At 41.8% G+C, this 19,188-nt stretch overlaps 1 protein-coding gene and 1 pseudogene across 1 annotated transcript; both read right to left on the reverse strand.

Annotated features, from left to right (window-relative positions):
- Nucleotides 1-1,326: 1,326 nt before the first annotated feature.
- On the reverse strand, nt 1,327-2,781 carry LOC103669073 (annotated as a pseudogene).
- A 721-nt stretch (nt 2,782-3,502) lies between these two features.
- Nucleotides 3,503-5,442, reverse strand: LOC103669074 (olfactory receptor 2A1/2A42). The gene has a single exon (XM_008697396.2). The coding sequence runs from the start codon at nt 4,442-4,444 to the stop codon at nt 3,503-3,505; it is 942 nt and encodes a 313-aa protein (XP_008695618.2). The 5' UTR covers nt 4,445-5,442.
- Between the last annotated feature and the right edge of the window lie 13,746 nt (nt 5,443-19,188).

Here is a 19,188-nt window from a genome sequence, read left to right on the forward strand (position 1 = left end):
AAAATTTGGAAATGAGGCTAATGGATAAAGGGTCCTTTACTTACCAAACGTTTAGCAAGTATGCTAAGATATTGGGGATGGAGAGATGAACAGATTCTTGTCCTTCCCCTTGTAGAGAGATGATAACAGAATTTTACTGTAAATCCCAGATTAAAGATGGTACATGTTGGAAATAAAAAACAAAATCGGAGTAAAAAAAATCCTGAAGTCTGAATTCCTTTGCTTTAGGAAAGGTCCCCCGTGTTTTCTTAGTGGATAGGCTATGAACAGGTTCAAAGAGAGAGCGATTCCCCTCTGACTCACAAACAGGTCACTGAGTCTGGTCTGCAGGCTGGACTCTGGGGAAAGCTATTCCCACCAAGGATGAAGGGCGGATGCAGAAGCCATGGGGACAAAGGTCTGGGTGACTTATCAACCCCAATGCTCCCCCTCACTAAGGAATAGCTTTGATACCAGACTCAAAGTTTAGCAAGCCTGACAATATTAGAATAATTTCTGACCTAATGTTAACTATAATAACAGCAAACTTCTGTTTGCATAGCACTTTAAGTCTTCAAAATGTGTCCATTTGCACCCTTCCTGTTCGAGGCCTTCAGCAGTCCTATGGGGCCACCTAGGCAGCTCTCATTCTGCATACCTGATGAATGAGGGACAGAGACTCGGGCCATCTTAGACGATTTTCCTGGGAAGAGCACGGCTAGCAAACGGTAGAGCTGGGACTAGAACCCAGGTCTCCAGCTGCAGATCTTACATGTTTAAGGGTCCAGATGCTTAGGGAACCTTAGGAGAGCACTGCACGAGTTAGGAGGCCGTGCAGGTGACTCCGGGTCATGCTCTCTGTGCCCCACACTTTTCTCCTGTTCCACCTTGTACCCGGAGAGCTTTTTCCTTTGAGACCCGCCGCTGGCACTGCAGCTCTTCACCATTTGTCCTGCTGTTGCCCTGCATCCCACCAAACCTTGCCATGCAGCACCCGACGCCTGTCATAAAACAGCGGATTGAAGACTGTGTTAGGCAATATCCGAATTACAAAGTATATCCAGTTTAGGTAAATTACAAGATCACTTACTATGGCTCTTCCATTTGGTGAACCATGAATTTAAAACTGCATTGTTAACCTCTTTCTTCCATTGTTTTGTTATGTTCCAGACTGTCAAGGGGCCCCTTTTCCATCCCTGGCCCCTTCTACTATCTCACCCTTATTTTCACTCCAGTATAAAGTCAAGTTGAGCGTGTGTGTGTGTGTGTGTGTGTGTGTGTGTGTTTTAACCTGCAGCCCTGTGACACTTATTATAAAGGGGAACCCTGATCCACATGCTGGGTTTATCAGCAGGATTTCTGGTCACGAGCACGGGCACCAGGACCTCCAAACTTTTTGGATTCAGTGCTAGGGATCCACTTCCAGCAGAGCCGGGTCGTACAGGTTGAGGATGTCTTCGATCGCCTTCTTGGAGGCCTCATCCCCGTATTTCTGACAATAGGCCACCAGAGCGTTGGAGACGGACCCGCAGATTGTACCAATCTGGGCCACGTGACCACCCCCCCCTCGGACTTGGATGTCCAGACGGGCAAATCGCTCCTTGTGCAGAACGGGTTCCCGCAGCTTGTCCTGCAGCGGGCGTGGCTCGATCACCTCCAGGCGCTGCCCGGTCGCCTGGATGAGGCCGCTGCTGCGTTTGCAGTGCCCCCAGCTGTGGCCATCTCCTTGAGTCCGAAGACCTCCCGGACTGCAGGGACCCTCGGTCAGCAGACAAGAGCTGCTCCCCTCCCCCGCGGCCCTGCCCCGGGAAGAGGGCTCAAGCTATATAAGCACCTTTTCTATCCGGAGCCCAGTGCCTCTCTCTGGTTGGAGGTTGAAAGTTCCTTACTCTCTTCCTCCATTCCCATTTCCTGCTCCTGACACTTCGCAATCTCTTTGACTTTAATTCAGGGGTTATGCCTATGGGTTTGGCAGGCAGATCCCTGAAGTTTGATCCTGGACTAGATACTCAGCACTTGCAAGGCTTTGGTTAAGTTACTTAATCTCTTTGTGGCTCCGTTTTCTCCCCCCAAAGGGTGGGTAATAGTCCCTATCTCATAGGGTAGTTATGAGGACTAGAAAAGGTAATACTTATAAGGTACTTAGAACAGAGCGTCACCATAGTAAGGACTCCATAAGTGTGTGTGCACACATGCACATGGATGTGTATGAACATGTGAGTGATGCATGTGAAACTAGAGATGCCATGGTTCTGCATCTTGCAGAACCAAACCTCTCACCTCAATGAGAACAGCCTCTACTGCTACTCTGTGCTCGGGAGCTCCTGATGTTCTTTGTGACCATGGCCATAGGACTCATCAACCAGGACAGGAGACCTACAAATAATCTCTGGCTCTCCCAGCCTCATTGCAGAACATATTAGACTGAGAAGAAACCCACATTCACGTAGCATATTCTAGGTTGGGACAGGTTAGCCTTATTCTTTGATAACATTGATAATGATGTACTATGTTGAGTAGAGAAGCCTTGGGAGTCAGATCATTGGGGCATGGGTCTACCATTTGTCATTCGCTTCATGTTTGCATCTATAAATGGGATGGTAATGAGAAATGGGCTTTTATGATAAAAATGAGGCAATTTCTGTAAATGAGCTATCTGTGTGCAGTGGATGGCACGGAGCGAGTATCTAATAATAATGTTAACTACTATTGTTATTGTTAAAACCTTTTTTTCCCATTCAGTTGCCTCTGCTTGGGGCTTTCCATCCCTACCTGATCATTGAGAGCTGGGTCGTAGCACATGCTAACTCCTTCTAGAGAAGAGTGTGTGTTTTTCCGGAGAGAATCGCAGGTACTCTTCGTAAGCAGGTGAGACGAGTTTAGAAACAGGTGGCCGTCAAAAGCCCAGGGCAGGCTGGAAAGTGGATTTCACTGGGTAATTCCCCGGGACGCCAGCTGAATGTGCGCAGACTTACTTTCTGACCACAGAAATTGTAAGACAGATTACAAGGTTTAGTCAACAAACTCAGTGTTCCCCTAAGTCTAAGCAGTCATTTAGGTACATTTACTATTCATAAGAGGAAACACAATTAAGGGGAAACATCCTAATATGGGGTAAAAGTGAAAAAGGTATCAACAGGTCCTAAGTCTCTGCAGCTACACTATTTTTAAAACGGTCGCCTACGTGGCTACACCCGGTAAAGCCCGTGTTCTGCTGTCATCGAGCACAGCTGATGAAGTCACAGGTAGAGGGTCTATTTGAACCTTTGGGACCCACAGCCGTGGATGAAATCGGTCTAATCCTCTAGGTGTTCTCAACTGACTATGCAGTTAGAGGAAAGAAGAAATTTATAAAATTAAATATAATGAATGCAATAAAACCTAAATACTTTCTGGACAGAAAAAGGGAGTATTTTACGGAGTCTCTAGGATTATTCAGTCTCAGATACAAAAACAGTGAGAGAAGCTTGGGTGGTACACAGTACCCTGGGCTCCAGGAGCTACTGAGGGAGGGATTCCAATGTCACTCCAACTGGGAATGACCTTCCTTGTGCAGCACTCTCCTCAGGGCGCCCTTGACCTCTGCATTCCTCAGGCTGTAGATCAGAGGGTTCAGCAGAGGGTTGAAAAGACTGTAAAACAGGGAAAGGATCTTCTGCTGCTCCTCGGGATGGCGGGATTTGGGGGCCATGTACATGACGATGGCGCTGCCAAAGAAGAGCCCCACCACACAGAGGTGGGAGGAGCAGGTGGAGAAGGCCTTCCTGCGGCCCTCCCCGGACTGGATCCTCAGGACGGCAAACAGGATGCGCGAGTAGGACACCAGCACCAAGCAGAGGGGCCCGACTAAGATAAACACACAGGCTGCAAAGATGACCACTTGGTTGAGCCCGGTGTCAGCACAGGCCAGCTTGAGGACAGACAGGATTTCGCAGAAGAAGTGGTTGATCTCAAGAGGCCCACAGAAGGGCAGCCTCAGGATGAGAACCACATGGACCAGGGCCAGGAGAGAGCCACAAGCCCAGGAAGTCAGCACCAGGGTGACGCAAACCCCCCAGCTCACGACAGCAGAATATCGGAGGGGATGGCAGATGGCCACATACCGATCATAGGACATCACCACCAGGAGAAGACATTCGGTATGAGCAAAAGTCAAGAAAAGAAAGGTCTGTGTCAGGCAGCCAGCAAAGGAGATGGGCTTATCTGGATTCAGGAGGTTCACCAGCATCTGGGGCACGGTGTTGCAGGCGTAAGCTATGTCGACGATGGCCAGGTGGGAGAGGAAGAAGTACATGGGGGTGTGCAGTCTGGAGTCCAGCGAGATGAGCCCCAGGATGAGCCCGTTCCCCAGCAGGGTGAAGACAAAGAAGAGGGAGAAGAGCCCAAAGAGAAGCATCTGAATTCTTGGGCCAAGACAAAATCCTAGTAGAATGAACTCTACCACCACTGTCTGATTTTCACCCATTTTACTACGAAAAAAATAAAATGGAAAGCACAGGATGGAATTGTCAAAAAAAATCTAGACATTATAGTATACATTTTGTCATTTTTAGAAGATAAACTTTTTAAATTAACAATCTAGTTATACACTAAGTTAATCACTTAATCTGACAACCAGTTTTACAGAAAGGGGATTATGTCACCAAGGAGAGATTACCTAGAGCCAAAGACACTAATAGGGAGGAAGAATGTCAAGCCAAAGAGGAAATAAAGTAACCATTAAATACGGATTATCTTGGAGCTGCACATGCCAGAATTATTAAGAGAATTGCTGGAGTGTCATCAGTCATGGACGGACTCCAGATATGAGAATTAGGGTAGCCCAGGAAAGAGATGAGAAAATCCAGTTTCTCATTAGAAATATCACCCATGCTGCTTTCAGCAACGCAGGTCCAGCTTTGCACTCTAGAGAAGCTTCTGGGATGACAGAAGGAGCATCTTCTCTATTTTGGTCGCTAAGAAGGAATCAGTGGATGTTCTACATGTGGGCTCTCTTGACTGTATTTACTGGGGGTGACGGATACGAACCGACGATTGACCACTTAGCAATCTACTGATTGATTTCCAGTTACTGATTTACCAAATGGTTCTGAGTAACAAGCCATAAACTTTGTAGGAATTGGTTTTCTGGCAGGCTGCCCCGTGTTCATGCATCATGAGTCTAGACTGCGTGCAGGTGTGTAAACAAGTGTGAGGTTAGGCAGTCACGCTTTGTTTGAAGGCTGTGGTGTGTATGGATCTGTGTGAAGACATTTTAAGATGCAGCTTCCCATGCACTATTTGTAATTCATCTCATCTCTACTTCTATTAAAGAGCAAATCCAGATACTAATATAACTAAGAAAGGTCATACCTGGAAAGACGCTGTATGGCTTAGCATTTGCACCAGGTACCCTTGTGAAATTCAAAACCACAAGAAACAGGGGCTCAGTTGTTAAGCATCTGCCTTTGGCTCAGGGCGTGATCCCAGGGTCCTGGGATTAAGCCCCACGTTGGGCTCCCTGCTCAGCGGGGAGCCTGTTTCTCCCTCTGCCTGCTGCTCCCCCTACTTGTGCTTTCTCTCTCTCCCTCTCTCTCTCTCTCAAATAAATAAAACCTTAAAAAAAAAAAACCCACAAGAAACAACTATTTATTAAAAAATGAAGTCTAGGGGCACCTGGGTGTCTCAGTCATTAAGCATCTGCCTTCGGCTCAGGGTGTGATCCCAGGATGCTGGGATCGAGCCCCACATCAGCTCCTCCGCTGGGAGCCTGCTTCTTCCTCTCCCACTCCCCCTGCTTGTGTTCCCTCTCTCGCTGGCTGTCTCTCTCTGTCAAATAAATAAATAAATAAATCTTTTAAAAAAATAAAAAATGAAGTCACCTTACTTCAATAATATAAGAATTGCTAAACGCTTTATAGATAACTAATTTAAACATTTTTGGCAAAGAGATAACATAGTGAATTTGTCATTTACGGATTACTACAGCAGCCCACTGGCGGTCAGGTACTGGAGGCTTCTATGAATTGGGGATGTGCCAAATAGGAATTGGCTTGTCCTTAGGTCCTTAGTAACAGCTTCCTCAATATACCATGTAGAATTCAGCATCTTTCTAGCGCATGCATTTTGTTGGTGCCTTTACTAGGCAAAAGTAACCTGAGGCTGAACTACTGAACTTGTGCCTTCTCGCCTCTGAAGAAAAGTCTCTCTGGGATTCTCATAAGGAAAGATGCTGCTGTTTTAAGACCCTGGTCCACCTGTCATTAATTCCAATGGAGATGTTAATGTGATGCTCGCTGAGGAGCTTGAGAATAAGAGAAGTAACACTGCTTCTTGCAAAATCCACTCATCACGGATGAGAAGAACTGGAGGAGGAAACAGGACAACTGCCGGTGGCTTGAGTGAGCAGCGACCAGGGACCGCAGCTCTGAGATCTCCAGTGAATGCTCTCTGCTCGGAGCCCGTGCTCACCAATTAACCATGAGGTATTAATTTGCCTTCTTGTGCGGATATTTTGACAAAGAGGGAATGTGCTACTAAGCAAAGCTCTTGCCAATATTTTCATAATAAATAATTCCATTCAGGTTTATGCATGGCTCTTTTGTTTTTTTTCCTTTTAGCTTGGATAGTGTGATACAGATGGGTATGTACACTTAACAAAATTTCCAAAGCGGTATCTATAAAGTGAGGACGAGGCCCAGGACAGGGACAACCTCATTAAAATACAACCCAAACATTCGTCTGACCAGCTACTTGGGACCTAAAGGACATCCCCATTAGATCCCTCTCTAGAGTCAACAAATGACTTTTTTAGGAAAACCGTTATCAATAAATGGTATCACCAAGTCACAAATGGATCTGATGGATACATCAAGTCACTAATGGATACTATGAACTCCTAACACGTGACCGGGGCTTATTTATTATTTTTTAGAATTATATAAAAAATTACTGTGCTAGGACAGCCCTTTAAATTTATTTGGAAAACATAGAAAGCATATAAAATACTTAGTTGTGAAAATGCCTTTGAACCCACATCTTATAAAAAAGCAAACTCTCTTTATTCAGTCCTTCCTTAATTCATCTTGCAACTTCCAAATGGTTACATAAAGAAAAAAAAATTGCTTGCAAAGTCTGAATCCCTTTGAAACTTACAGGGACAAGAGACAGGAGGGCCTAATGGATACATGCAGGTTAAGAACCGTTGCCGGGGGGCACTTGAGTGGCTTAGTCAGTTAAGATCTGCATCCGACCCTGACTCTTGATTTGGGCTGCAGGTCATGACCTTAGGGTCATGAGATCAAGCCCGGCATCTAGTTCCCTGCTCAGCAGGGAGTCTGCTGGAGATTCCCTCTCCTTCTCCCTCTGCCCCTCCCCCTGCTCAAGTGCTTACTCTCTCGAAAATAAAGAAATCTTAAAAAAAAAAAAAAAAACAGTTGTTATATGGATTGAAAGTCTGATTTCTTTTACAGGAGTGGGTCATAATTGCCTTTGAACAGGAACAAGTGTACTCATTTTTGTAATTCTGGCACTTACAAAATATTTATTGAGTGAACAAATGAATGAATGAACATACAAGAATAAGTGAATGCCTAAATATTGAATTTTTGGACCATCCCTGCCCTGGGTCTGGAATTTCTGCCTTGTTTAAATCTTGCGTGTCCAATTAAGGACATTTTTCCCAAGGCAAAAAAATAACACTAAACTAGAATCTCCAAGATATTTAAGCATCAGACAGTTGAAAGACATTCCATTTTCTTTTTTCCCCATATTTTGTTTTATTCTACCTGATACTGAAAGCATCTTACCTGAATCAATGCATTAACTTTGCTAAAGGACTGGCAGAAGTGAAAGGAGGAACTAAAAAAGAAATTAAATACATCTCAGTTCCAAATGTAACATGCAGACATTGTTTTGTGCTATAAATGATGTATCTTGTATGTCTATACCAGTTAGCAATTTAAAAATTGGCAAACTGTTTGATGACTAATAAATTATCCAGTGTCTTCATGGTTTCAAAGTAAATATCTAAGATTGAAATCATTTCTTTACACAGGAACGAACCTGCCAGTACTAGATGGGGCCTAGGTTTCAAAAGTAAAACTTAAGATCTGATGAGCTGACAAACTCTTTTCTAATGCTGTAGGCATGAGTCACACAGCATTCCTGAAATGAAAACTATTTTTTAAATCCTTAGTTCAACCGAAGCATTGGATGGTTTACTTCTAAGTAATACAAAAAATAATTGTTACTACTTGTGTGCTCAATAGAACACTTCTCTTTTAATTCAAAATATTTTAAAGTTTCTGAGATTTTCCTCCCTCACCCATGTGTTTTTTAGAAGAATGTTGTTTAATCTCCAAGCATTTGGGGATTTTCCAGCTCGTTCTCTGCTTCTGATTTCTACTTCAATTCCATTGTGGTCTGAAAGCACACATCGTGCGACTTTTATTCTTTTGAATTTGTTCCGGTGTGTTTCACATCCCAGAATATGATCTACCAGGTGAATGGTCTCCGAGAGCTTGAGAAGAATGTGTACATTGCTCCTTGTTGTTGCATGAACGAGTCTATAGATGTTCGTTAGATCCAGTGGATTGATGGTGGTTGAGTTCAGCTATATCCTTATTGGTTTTCCGTCTGCTGGGTCATTTCTGATGAGGGGATGTTGAAGTCTCCAACTCTAATAGTGAGCTCATCTATTTCTCCTTTCAATTCTACTGGTTTTGGCTCATGTATTTTGACGCTCTGTTGTTAGGTACGTACGTGTTAAAGATTATGTCTTCTTGGAGAATTGACCCTTATCATTATGTGATGTTCCTCTTTATCCCTGGTAACTTCCTTGCTCTGAATCCTCTCTCTTGAGGGTTACATCTCCCTGTCTCTGTTCCTCTACCTCACTATATCATTGTCTCTATTCTGATCTCCTTCCTCTCCTGGTCCCCTTTATGACATTCTTTCTCTGTTTCCAATTTTCCTTATCTCCCATCTACAATTCCCCATTCTCAAAATCTTTCTTATTTCCTCCTCCACAGTATTTCTAGAGACATATCAATAGTTCCATATTTGAGTGGTTTCTAGAAGATTTTGATTACATAGAAAGTCTACATTCAAGTTAATTGTCTATATTCGGGTTAATTGTCTTATAAGACATATATATATACATATGTTTTAATATATATCTATTTATAACCTTGGGAAATACAATCTTATAATTCACAGTAGCAATAATATCTGTCAACACATTTATCTGGAATACGGAAATATTATCTCTTGATACCACAATGGCCAATAAGGGCTTTCTATTTGTACTTCAGAATTAAGTTAACACGAGCTTATATTTAAAATATACCCTTAAAGAAATCTTTTTAACCTTGTCAGTGGTTAAAAGATCATATACGGTACCAGGCATTGCACCCAGAACATTGTAGGTATTCAATAAATATTTTTTGATAACTGGATACCAGTTTGTTTAAATACAAGAAAACAAAACATTAATGAATTCTCCACATTCTGCATGAGCCAGATTCTCAAGCAAAAAAACAAAAAACAACCCCCCCCCCAAAAAAAACACACACACACAAATCCCCAAATATTGAAAGGCACCATAGAACAGCAATGAAAGAACATGGGATCAGACACACATTTACTGCTTGTATGACCCTGACTGTATTTCTTAACCTCTCAAGCCCTATTTTATCACTTTTTTGAAAGAAGTGATAGTATTTTATAAGGTTGTTGTGAAGACTGAGATAATACATATTAATGAAGATAACGTGCTAATGAGTTAATTAATTGAGATAATGCATTGAGCATATTCCCGCTGCACAGTGAACACTCAGTAACTCGGATCAGTTATCATCAAGCTTTAAGAGTTTCTTGACTAGCCTATGACTGTATGGATCTGATAAGCATGGCTTCTTCCTGGTCCCTGGGATCACTCCCCTGATGGGCCATTACCCTTTTAAGTCAGTTTTGCAAAGTCTTCATAACAAGGTAAGCTTACAACGTGAGTTTGTGCATAATACGTTGTGGAAGGACTAGTAAAGCAGATTTTGCCTCTTGACCTTTGGATGTCTTTCTTGGGAAAGAACACAATCAGTTGAACAGATACTAGGGATTAAAAAGAGGACAAAACTGGGACAACCTAGTAAAAACTGAAGAGATTATCCTCTACAAAACGACTCCTTTCCTTTCCTGCCCTCGGTGTAACCACCGCACCGCACACACTCGCTCACTCATGTATATTCCAGGTTTGGGAAAGTCTAACATTAAAAAGTTGAGTACTTTCTGTGTGCCTGACACTGTTCTCCGAGTTCTAGGTGATGGAAGGGCTGTGTATGGGCACCATACGTTATCTATTGTGGTTTTGTTGATATAAACACAAGGACTAAACTAATGTCAGCTTTTCTGAAATGTAAAACCACTTGTAATATATCCCAGTGTAAAGTTCTTTGCCTTAAAAAGATTATTTTACATACTTAACCTAAATCCATCACACAGAAATTTCTCATTCTTTACCTAGCATCGCCGTCCACAGGTTATTGCTTTCATGCAGCTACTTTCCATCGTATAAAGTGATATTAGCCGAATTTCATACATACTTACATTATTTGTGAGCAGTATGTTCAACTAACTTAGCATTGATTTTTCCTTAAACTAGGCCTGTAGCAGAATAGTAATCAGCCTGTATTTAGGCAGGACGGCATTTTCTTACCTGTGCTTAAAAAGAATAGTAGTGAGGGGCGCCTGGGTGGCACAGCGGTTAAGCATCTGCCTCCGGCTCAGGGCGTGATCCCAGCGTTACGGGATCGAGCCCCACATCGGGCTCCTCTGCTATGAGCCTGCTTCTTCCTCTCCCACTCCCCCTGCTTGTGTTCCCCCTCTCTCGCTGGCTGTCTCTCTCTGTCAAATAAATAAATAAAATCTTTAAAAAAAAAAAAAAAAGAATAGTAGTGAACAGAGTGACAGCCCACAAAGAGTAGATGCTAACAGGAATTAACGATGAAGTATAACAAGGTAACCTGGTTAGCTCCATTTGGACTCAAGGAACTCAGAGGGAAAAGCACCTGAAGGTTGGGCAGGATTCTGCTTTCTGGAAGCTTCTGTGGGAGCTGCAGGACCCTCACTTCTGTGCCTGATGGAAAATGTGGCAGAATCCTCAGAAAAGGAGCTTTTATTCTCCGAGGCCTCAACCTGGTCGGTAGCACCCGAGGGCTCACGGAGGGTGGGCTGTGAGACGCACGCATGCTCACCTCCCCTGGGAAGGAGACACAAAGCTGTTCTCTATTTCTGCGCTCCTCCCCAGCAGGACCCACGGTTAGACAACGCAGCCAGCCACAGAGCACCCCTCTGAGACAGCATCAGTCACTGCAGTCCCGAATACTCGGCATTATTTGGATTTCCTGAATCCCAGCACTGCCCTAATTCCCAAACCTGCAGACAGTCCCGCTGAACCTGTAAGGAAGCCGACCCGGTGTGGCGGTGAAGAAGCCCCAGGCCTTCCCCTCTGTCCTTCAGCTGCTCCCCCTGCGACCTGGGCCCTAGTGGAGCAGCAGAGGCGGGAAGAAAGGTCCCTGAAAACTCAGCTGATTCCAAGCAACAAGCCCAGGTGTGGAGCTGCTGGAGAGAGCAGGCAACGGAGGCAGGGAGCAGAGTGGGGAGGCCAAGGAGAGCCAAGGCGTCCCACTGGGGCTTATTAGAACGTGCCTGAGGAGGGGTTTGCTAGGGCACAAGCCAGCCAGGTAGGTCAACCTTAGAAGTACTCTCTAATCTCCATTCTGAAAGGAGACTCTGGGTCCTGTCCCTCAGGGCAGGGGAGCAGAGAACCCTCTCCGAGGCAGCTTTCCCTGAAGCCACTATCTCTCCCAGGAGGGTGCAGATATTTGCTGCCTAAGATGTTCTCCTGTTTATTTCTCTCTAATGTAGACATAGAAGGGCCAGGAATTCCAGATCCAGCAACAGTGCAATTTACAAACTAATGAGTTTGTTATAATGTGGTCCTCAGCCTGCTGGGGTCATGGCACAAACTTGAGGAAAGTCTTGCAGACGTCATCACGTTTTGAGAACACGCTTACCTGTGCGCCAACTGTACGTGTCCATTGTGAGAAGAACCACATGTCCACCCAGGGACGTGACAATTTTTCTCCTGCTTATATAAAAAGGCTGGTGTGTAGTAGGTAATCCATAAACACTAGAATCCTTTCTTCTTTCTCTTTTCCCACTCAGGTGAACTACGGAAAATGTGAAAAGTAGGAAACTCAGGTAAACAACAAAACTCCTTTGAAAAAAATAGTTACAACGTGATTTTCTATATTCAACACCATGAAAACATCAGTTATAAAAAATCATTTTTGGGGCGCCTGGGTGGCTCAGTCAGTTAAGCGTCTGCCTTCTGCTCAGGTCATGATCCCAGGGTCCCGGGATCGAGCCCCATGTCGGGCTCCCTGGTCAGCAGGCAGTCTGCTTCTCTCTCTCCCTCTACCCTTCCCCCCTGCTCATGCTCTCTCTCTCTCTCAAATAAATAAAGTCATTCTTTAAAAAGTCATTTTTGGGGTATAAAAATAGAAAATTTTGACTTAGACAATCATAAGAAGTTAAATATAAAATTTGATGATACCCACCCAACTAAAATGCAGGAAATGCATCACCTCAAACTGACATGTTTTCTGTCACGTATCAAACGGATGCAAATTGTAACCTGTACACAGCTTCTGAAAGTGGCAGAGTGAGACAGGAATCTATTCAAAATATAAATATATACAAAGGAAAATAACACACAGAGAGCAGACAGCTCCTATTTGACATGAATATTCTCCAGAGTGTTTACCTTGTACGTCAGCATGCAGGAATCAGGAACCTGCCCTTCGTGAGCAAACTCTCAGTTGAGAACCTGTGTAAAGAATGGTTTGAGAGAATATATTTCTGTTATCAACACATTAGGAATATTGGTTACAAATACATATTTTGATAAAAATGAAAAATTTAAAGTTAACCAGTAATTCAGTGTAACGTTTGGGATTATCACACAAACAAAATTTTAGGAAAATCCTTCAAGAACCTAAACGTCAACATCTATAAACTCAAAATTGTCAATATTCTGTTAAAATTAAACTGAAATAACGTTTATCTTGATAGTGCTTACTGTTTAAAGAGAGTAACAAGGACATAAATACACAAAAAAACCTAACATACAGAAAAACACAGGTTTCATTGAAACAAAAACATTATCTACTAGCATTGGGCATTTGACTTCACGGGACCTTAACATTTTACATTTTATGCATAAAGTCAAGTACTGCTAAAATTTGACCCTAGAGTTCATTTGACTGTAACACAGAAAAAAATCAGCATAAAATGGGGGGATTTACCTGTCTGTCAGAGTAAATTACCCTAATAGATACCTTACACAAAAAGCAGAAAATAAGGTTCTGAGAAATGCACAAGACATGAGTGAATGCATTTTCAGGATGGCATGACCAAAGCGTATTGGTAGAGAATGCAAATGGTAATGTTCTCAATTGTATTTTTTTTTTATCCTTTAATTTTTTTAAAGATTTATTTATCTGAGAGAGAGGGAGAGAGTGAGCAGGGGGGAGGGCAGAAAGAGAAGAAGAGTGAGTATTAAACAGGGATCATGACCTGAGTGGAAACCAAGAGTTGGACACTTCACCAACTGAGCCACCCAGGTGCCCCACAATTGTATTTCATGACTAATTATGAGTTAAAAGGGCAGAAGTTTGTTTGGAATCCTTAACAACAGGAGGGAGGAGGCAGAATTTACAAGGGCTATTTTTAGAGATCATTTATGTCAGCTGCTAGTGTTATCTTAGGGAAGACATAGCTCCTTAAAAGGTGTGTTCTTCTCTTCCTGATACACAGTTGTCTTGGGATTGCACCTGTCAGCACGTGGCTGCACTTCCCAGCTCCCTCACGTAGGTGGTGGTGAGAGGTGGTGTTATGTACTCACAAAAGGAACATAGGCAGAAAAGACTTGTGCCATGTGTAGGGCTTCAGTGGGTGTGAAGGGGATTATGCCTCCTGCACAACTGCTCTCTCCTTCACTGGCTGGAAGGGAAGGTCTCCAAGGCTAGGAGGATGGTGGGGCGGTGAGACAGAAGGTCCCTGCATCACCACGTGGCCCACTGTGCCATTTGCCTGCATAGGAACTAACATGAGTGAGAAGTGCGCTTTTGTCCTGTAAAATTACTTTGCTTTGGGGCTTTATTTACACTTTTACCCACAAATACATTACTCAAGATATTTATGGAGATAAAAAGAATGAGGAAAGGCTGGTAAGTCTAAAACTAAAGTATTAGTAGCTTCCAAGATCAATTCACATGGTGAAGAGCATCTCACCATGAGATGGCACAAGAAATTGGGTTTTTATTTATGTCAGGCAGTTGCCTTAGAGTTTGGGGAATCAAAGGCTACTTTGCGTGTTACCTTGATTTTTCATTCAAATTATTTCAATTAATAACACAGGTTACCTTACCTAAACATCACAGCATAATATCGAACAACGAAGTAAATAGATACGAAAAGGATATTTTCAGAGATGCCTTGATACAATTTAGCAGTCCAACAAGATTCTAAACTGTTTTTAATTGCTTAATTTTTGCTTTCACTGAGATATGTGAAAAATGTGTAGTGAGAAATATTTGAGACCTTAAGGGACCAGAGGTGCCTTGAGAGAAGGTTTTTTAAAAAAATTATAACATCAATCCATGTTCATTGCAGGATTATCAAAAAACACAGAAGTATTTCTCAAGCTTATTCCCATTTTTAAAAGCAACTTCCATTGACTACTCAGTGTGCATTATCCTTACATTTGACATTTATGAACTAAAAATAATTTATGTTTATTTTTTAATTTTTATTTATTTTTTTCCAGTACATCATTAGTTTTCGATGTAGGGTTCAACAATTCATTAGTTGTGTGTAACACCCAGTGCTCATCACAACACGTGTCCTCCTTAAAACATGACTTATTTTCTTCATTTAACTGTATTTGATGAGCAATTTCTACTGTCGCCCATTATAGGTAATACTTGTCCTTTGTAATATATTGCATATATACTTGTCAAAATTCAATAAATTTTAGATTAGGTGGAATTTTTTAGAATAAATTCCAACTCAAAATCCTTGAACACATTTCTTTGTGCAATTACATATGCTTAGAATTTCTCTAGACTAGATTCTTAGGACTGGTATTCCTATTTTTTAGTGTTTTTAGTGTTTTTCAGGTCTTTCCAAATTTTTAGCATCACAATCTGTGCCTATGTATACTGCCACCAACAGTGTGTGAATGCTTACTTTAACCCACATATTCACCAACAGTACATCGTATTGTCCCCCCCAAAACAATCTGTTGGTCAAAACATAATTTTTTCATTTTAAAGTAGATTTTCCTGATTGAGGATGAAGATATCTTCATATTTATTGTTGACTTATGTTTATTCTGTGATTGGTCTGTATCTACATATTTTTGTTCACTTTTTTCATGGATTTGTATGTTACCCTTCTGTTTTATATACATTAAAACATATTAGGTATATTATTATCCCCTTTCCTAGGATGAGTTTTCAGGCCGGTGAAAAATTCAGTCTTCCTTTTCTTTTTTTTCTTCTTAATGTTTTTTTATTATATTATGTTAGTCACCATACAGTACATCTCTGTTTCCGATGCAAAGTTCGATGATTCATTAGTTGCGTATAACACCCAGTGCACCATGTAATACGTGCCCTCCTTACTACCCATCACCAGTCTACCTCATTCCCCTTTTCTTGAGCTTTAGTTTATCGTAGATAGGCAGGGCTCAGTAGGTCAGGCTGTGTGTGGGGGACAGTTTCACTTGGTAATAGACATGGTCTTCAGCCTTTGGAAGACTTAGAGAGGAGTCCTGCTGTGCCTCGCACTAGCTCTGTGACCCCTGACGGGTACTTAACATCTCTGTGCCTTGAGTTTTTTCATTATGAATGAAATCTAATGGTAAATCTTACCCCTGGGAATTATAAGCATTAGATTGATATTAATGGACGTGTCCTCATAGAATAGTACTTGATGTGAAATAAGCATCAATAAATGCAAACTCGTAATATTATTATGCCAGTTATGCCATGCCAGACAGAGATCTGGGACCCTGGGCAAATGAACAGTATTCTTAATCCCTTCCAAACAGCATAAGAAACATTTTTTTTTTTTTTAGGGAGGACAGTTCATCTGGAATATGTCTTATTTTCTTTCTTTCTTTTTTTTTTTTTTAATAATGATTTTTTATTATATTATGTTAGTCACCATACAGTACATCCCCGGTTTTCGATGTAAGGCTCGATGCTTCATTAGTTGTGTATAACACCCAGTGCACCATGCAATATGTGCCCCCCTTACTACCCATCACCGGTCTATCCCATTCCCCCACGCCCCTCCCCTCTGTAGCCCTCAGTTTGTTTCTCATAGTCCATAGTCTCTCATGTTTCATTCCCCCTTCTGATTACCCCCCCTTTCTTTATCCCTTTCTTCCCCTACTGATCATTCTAGTTCTTATGTTCCATAGATGAGAGAAATCATATGATAGTTGTCTTTCTCTGCTTGACTTATTTCACTAAGCATTATCTCCTCCAGTGCCGTCCATGTTGTAGCAAATGTTGAGAACTCATTCTTTCTGATTGCTGAGTAATATTCCATTGTATATATGGACCACAACTTAATCCAGTCATCTGTTGCAGGGCATCTCGCTCCTTCCACGATTTAGCTATTGTGGACATTGCTGCTATGAACATTGGGGTATATGGCCCTTCTCTTCCTACGTCTGTATCTTTGGGGTAAACACCCAGTAGTGCAATGGCTGGATCATAGGGTAGCTCAATTTTTAACTTTTTAAGGGACCTCCACACGGTTTTCCAGAGTGGCTGTACCGCTGCATTCCCACCAACAATGTAGGAGGGATCCCCTTTCTCCACATCCTCTCCAACAATTGTTGTTTCTTGCCTTGTCTATTTTGCCATTCTAACTGGCGTAGGTGGTATCTCAGTGTGGTTTTGATTTGAATTTCCTTGATGGCTAATGATTTTGAACATTTTTCATGTGTCTGTTAGCCATTTGTATGTCTTCATTAGAAAAGTGTCTGTTCATATCTTCTGCCCATTTTTTGATTTGTTTATTTGTTTCGTGTATTGAGTTTGAGAAGTTCTTTGTAGATCTTGGATACCAGTCCTTTATCTGTAGTGTCATTTGCAAATATATTCTCCCATTCGTGGGCTGCCTCTTAGTTTTTCTGACTGTTTCCTTGGATGTGCAGAAACTTTTAATCTTGATGAAGTCCCATAAATTCATTTTATCTTTTGTTTCTCTTGCCTTGGGGATGTGTCATGAAAAAGGTTGCTTTGGCTGATGTCGTAGAGGTTGCTGCCTATGTTCTCCTCTAGAATTTTGATGGATTCCTGTCTCACATCGAGGTCTTTCATCCATTTGGAGTTTATTTTTGTGTATGGTGTGAGATAGTGGTCAAGTTTCATTCTTTTGCATGTAGCTGTCCAATTTTCCCAGCACCATTTATTGAAGAGACTGTCTTTTCCCACGGATGTTTTTCCTGCTTTATCAAATATTAGTTGCCCAAAGAGCTGAGGGTCCATTTCTGGGCTCTCTATTCTGTTCCATTGGTCTATGTGTCTGTTTTGTGCCAGTACCATGCTGTCTTTGTGATCACAGCTTTTGTAGTACAGCTCGAAATCTGGCATTTATGATGCCCCCAGCTTTGTTTTCCTTTTCAACAGTTCCTTGAGATTCGGGGTCTTTTCTGGTTCCATACAAATTTAAGGACTATTTGTTCAGTTCTTTGAAAAACGTTCTGGTATTTTGATCGGGATAGCATTGAAAGTGTAGATTGCTCTGGGTAGCATGGACATTTTAACTATGTTAATTCTTCGATCCATGAGCATGGAATATCTTTCCATCTTTTTATGTCTTCCTCAATGTCTTTTAAGAGTGATTTATAGTTTCTAGAATAAAGGTCCTTACGTCTCTGGTTAAGTTAATTCCAAGGTAACGTATGGTTTTGGTGCTTGTAAATGGGATGGATTCCAGTTTCTCTCTTCGTTCGTTATTCGTGTACAGAAATGCAACTGATTTCTGAGCATTGATTTTGTATCCATACGTTACTGAATTGCTCTATAACTTCTAATAGTTGGGGAGTGGCTTCTTTTGGGTTTTCCATATAGAGTATCATGTGCGTCTGCGAAGAGAGAACATTTTGACTTCTTCTTTGCCGATTTGAATACCTTTGATCCCTTTTTGTTGTCTGATTGCTGTTGCAAAGACTTCTAGTACTATGTTGAATAATAGTGGCGAGTGGGCATCCTTGTCGTGTTCCTGATCTTAAGGGAAAGGCTTCCAGCTTTTCCCCATTGAGAATAATATTTGCAGTAGGCTTTTCATAGATGGCTTTTATGAGATTGAGAAATGTACCTTCTTTCCTACACTCTGAAGGGTTTTAATCAGGAAAGGATGCTGTATTTTTGTCAAATGCTTTTTGGCATCGATTGAGAGGATCATATGGTTCTTGAGTCTTTTCTTGTTGATATGATGTATCACACTGATTGATTTGCGAATATTGAACCACGCTTGCATCCCAGGTATGAATCCCACTTGATGGTGGTGGATAATCCTTTTAATGAACTGTTGGATTCTATTAGCAAGTATCTTGTTGAGGATTTTGGCGTCCATATTCATTAGGGAAATCGGTCTGTAATTCTCCTTTTTGAGGGGTCTTTGCCTGGTTTGGGGATCAAGGTAATATTGGCCTCATAGAATGAGTTTGGTAGCTTTCCTTCTGTTTCTATTTTTGAAATAGCTTTAGGAGAATAGGTATTATTTCTTCTTTGAATGTTTGGTAGAATTCCCCAGGAAAACCGTCCGGGCCTGGAGTTTTGTTATTTGGAAGGTTGTTTATCACTGACTCAATTTCTTCATAATTAATTGGCCTGTTTAAGAAATCAATTTCTTCCTTTTTCAATCTTGGTAGTTTATAGGTTTCCGAGGAAGGATTCCATCTCTTCCAGATTGCTTAGTTTATTGGCATATAGCTGTTGATAAAAATTTCTAATAATCCTTCCAATTTCAATGGTGTTCGTCGTGACCTCTCCTTTTCATTCATTAATTTTAATAATCTGGGTCCTTTCTCTTTTCTTTTGGATAAGTCTTGCCAGTGGTCTGTCAATTTTATTGATTCTCTCC

The sequence above is a fragment of the Ursus maritimus genome, unplaced genomic scaffold (genome assembly GCF_017311325.1).
Source record: "Ursus maritimus isolate PB19 unplaced genomic scaffold, ASM1731132v1 scaffold_3, whole genome shotgun sequence".
Taxonomy (NCBI): Eukaryota; Metazoa; Chordata; class Mammalia; order Carnivora; family Ursidae; genus Ursus; species Ursus maritimus.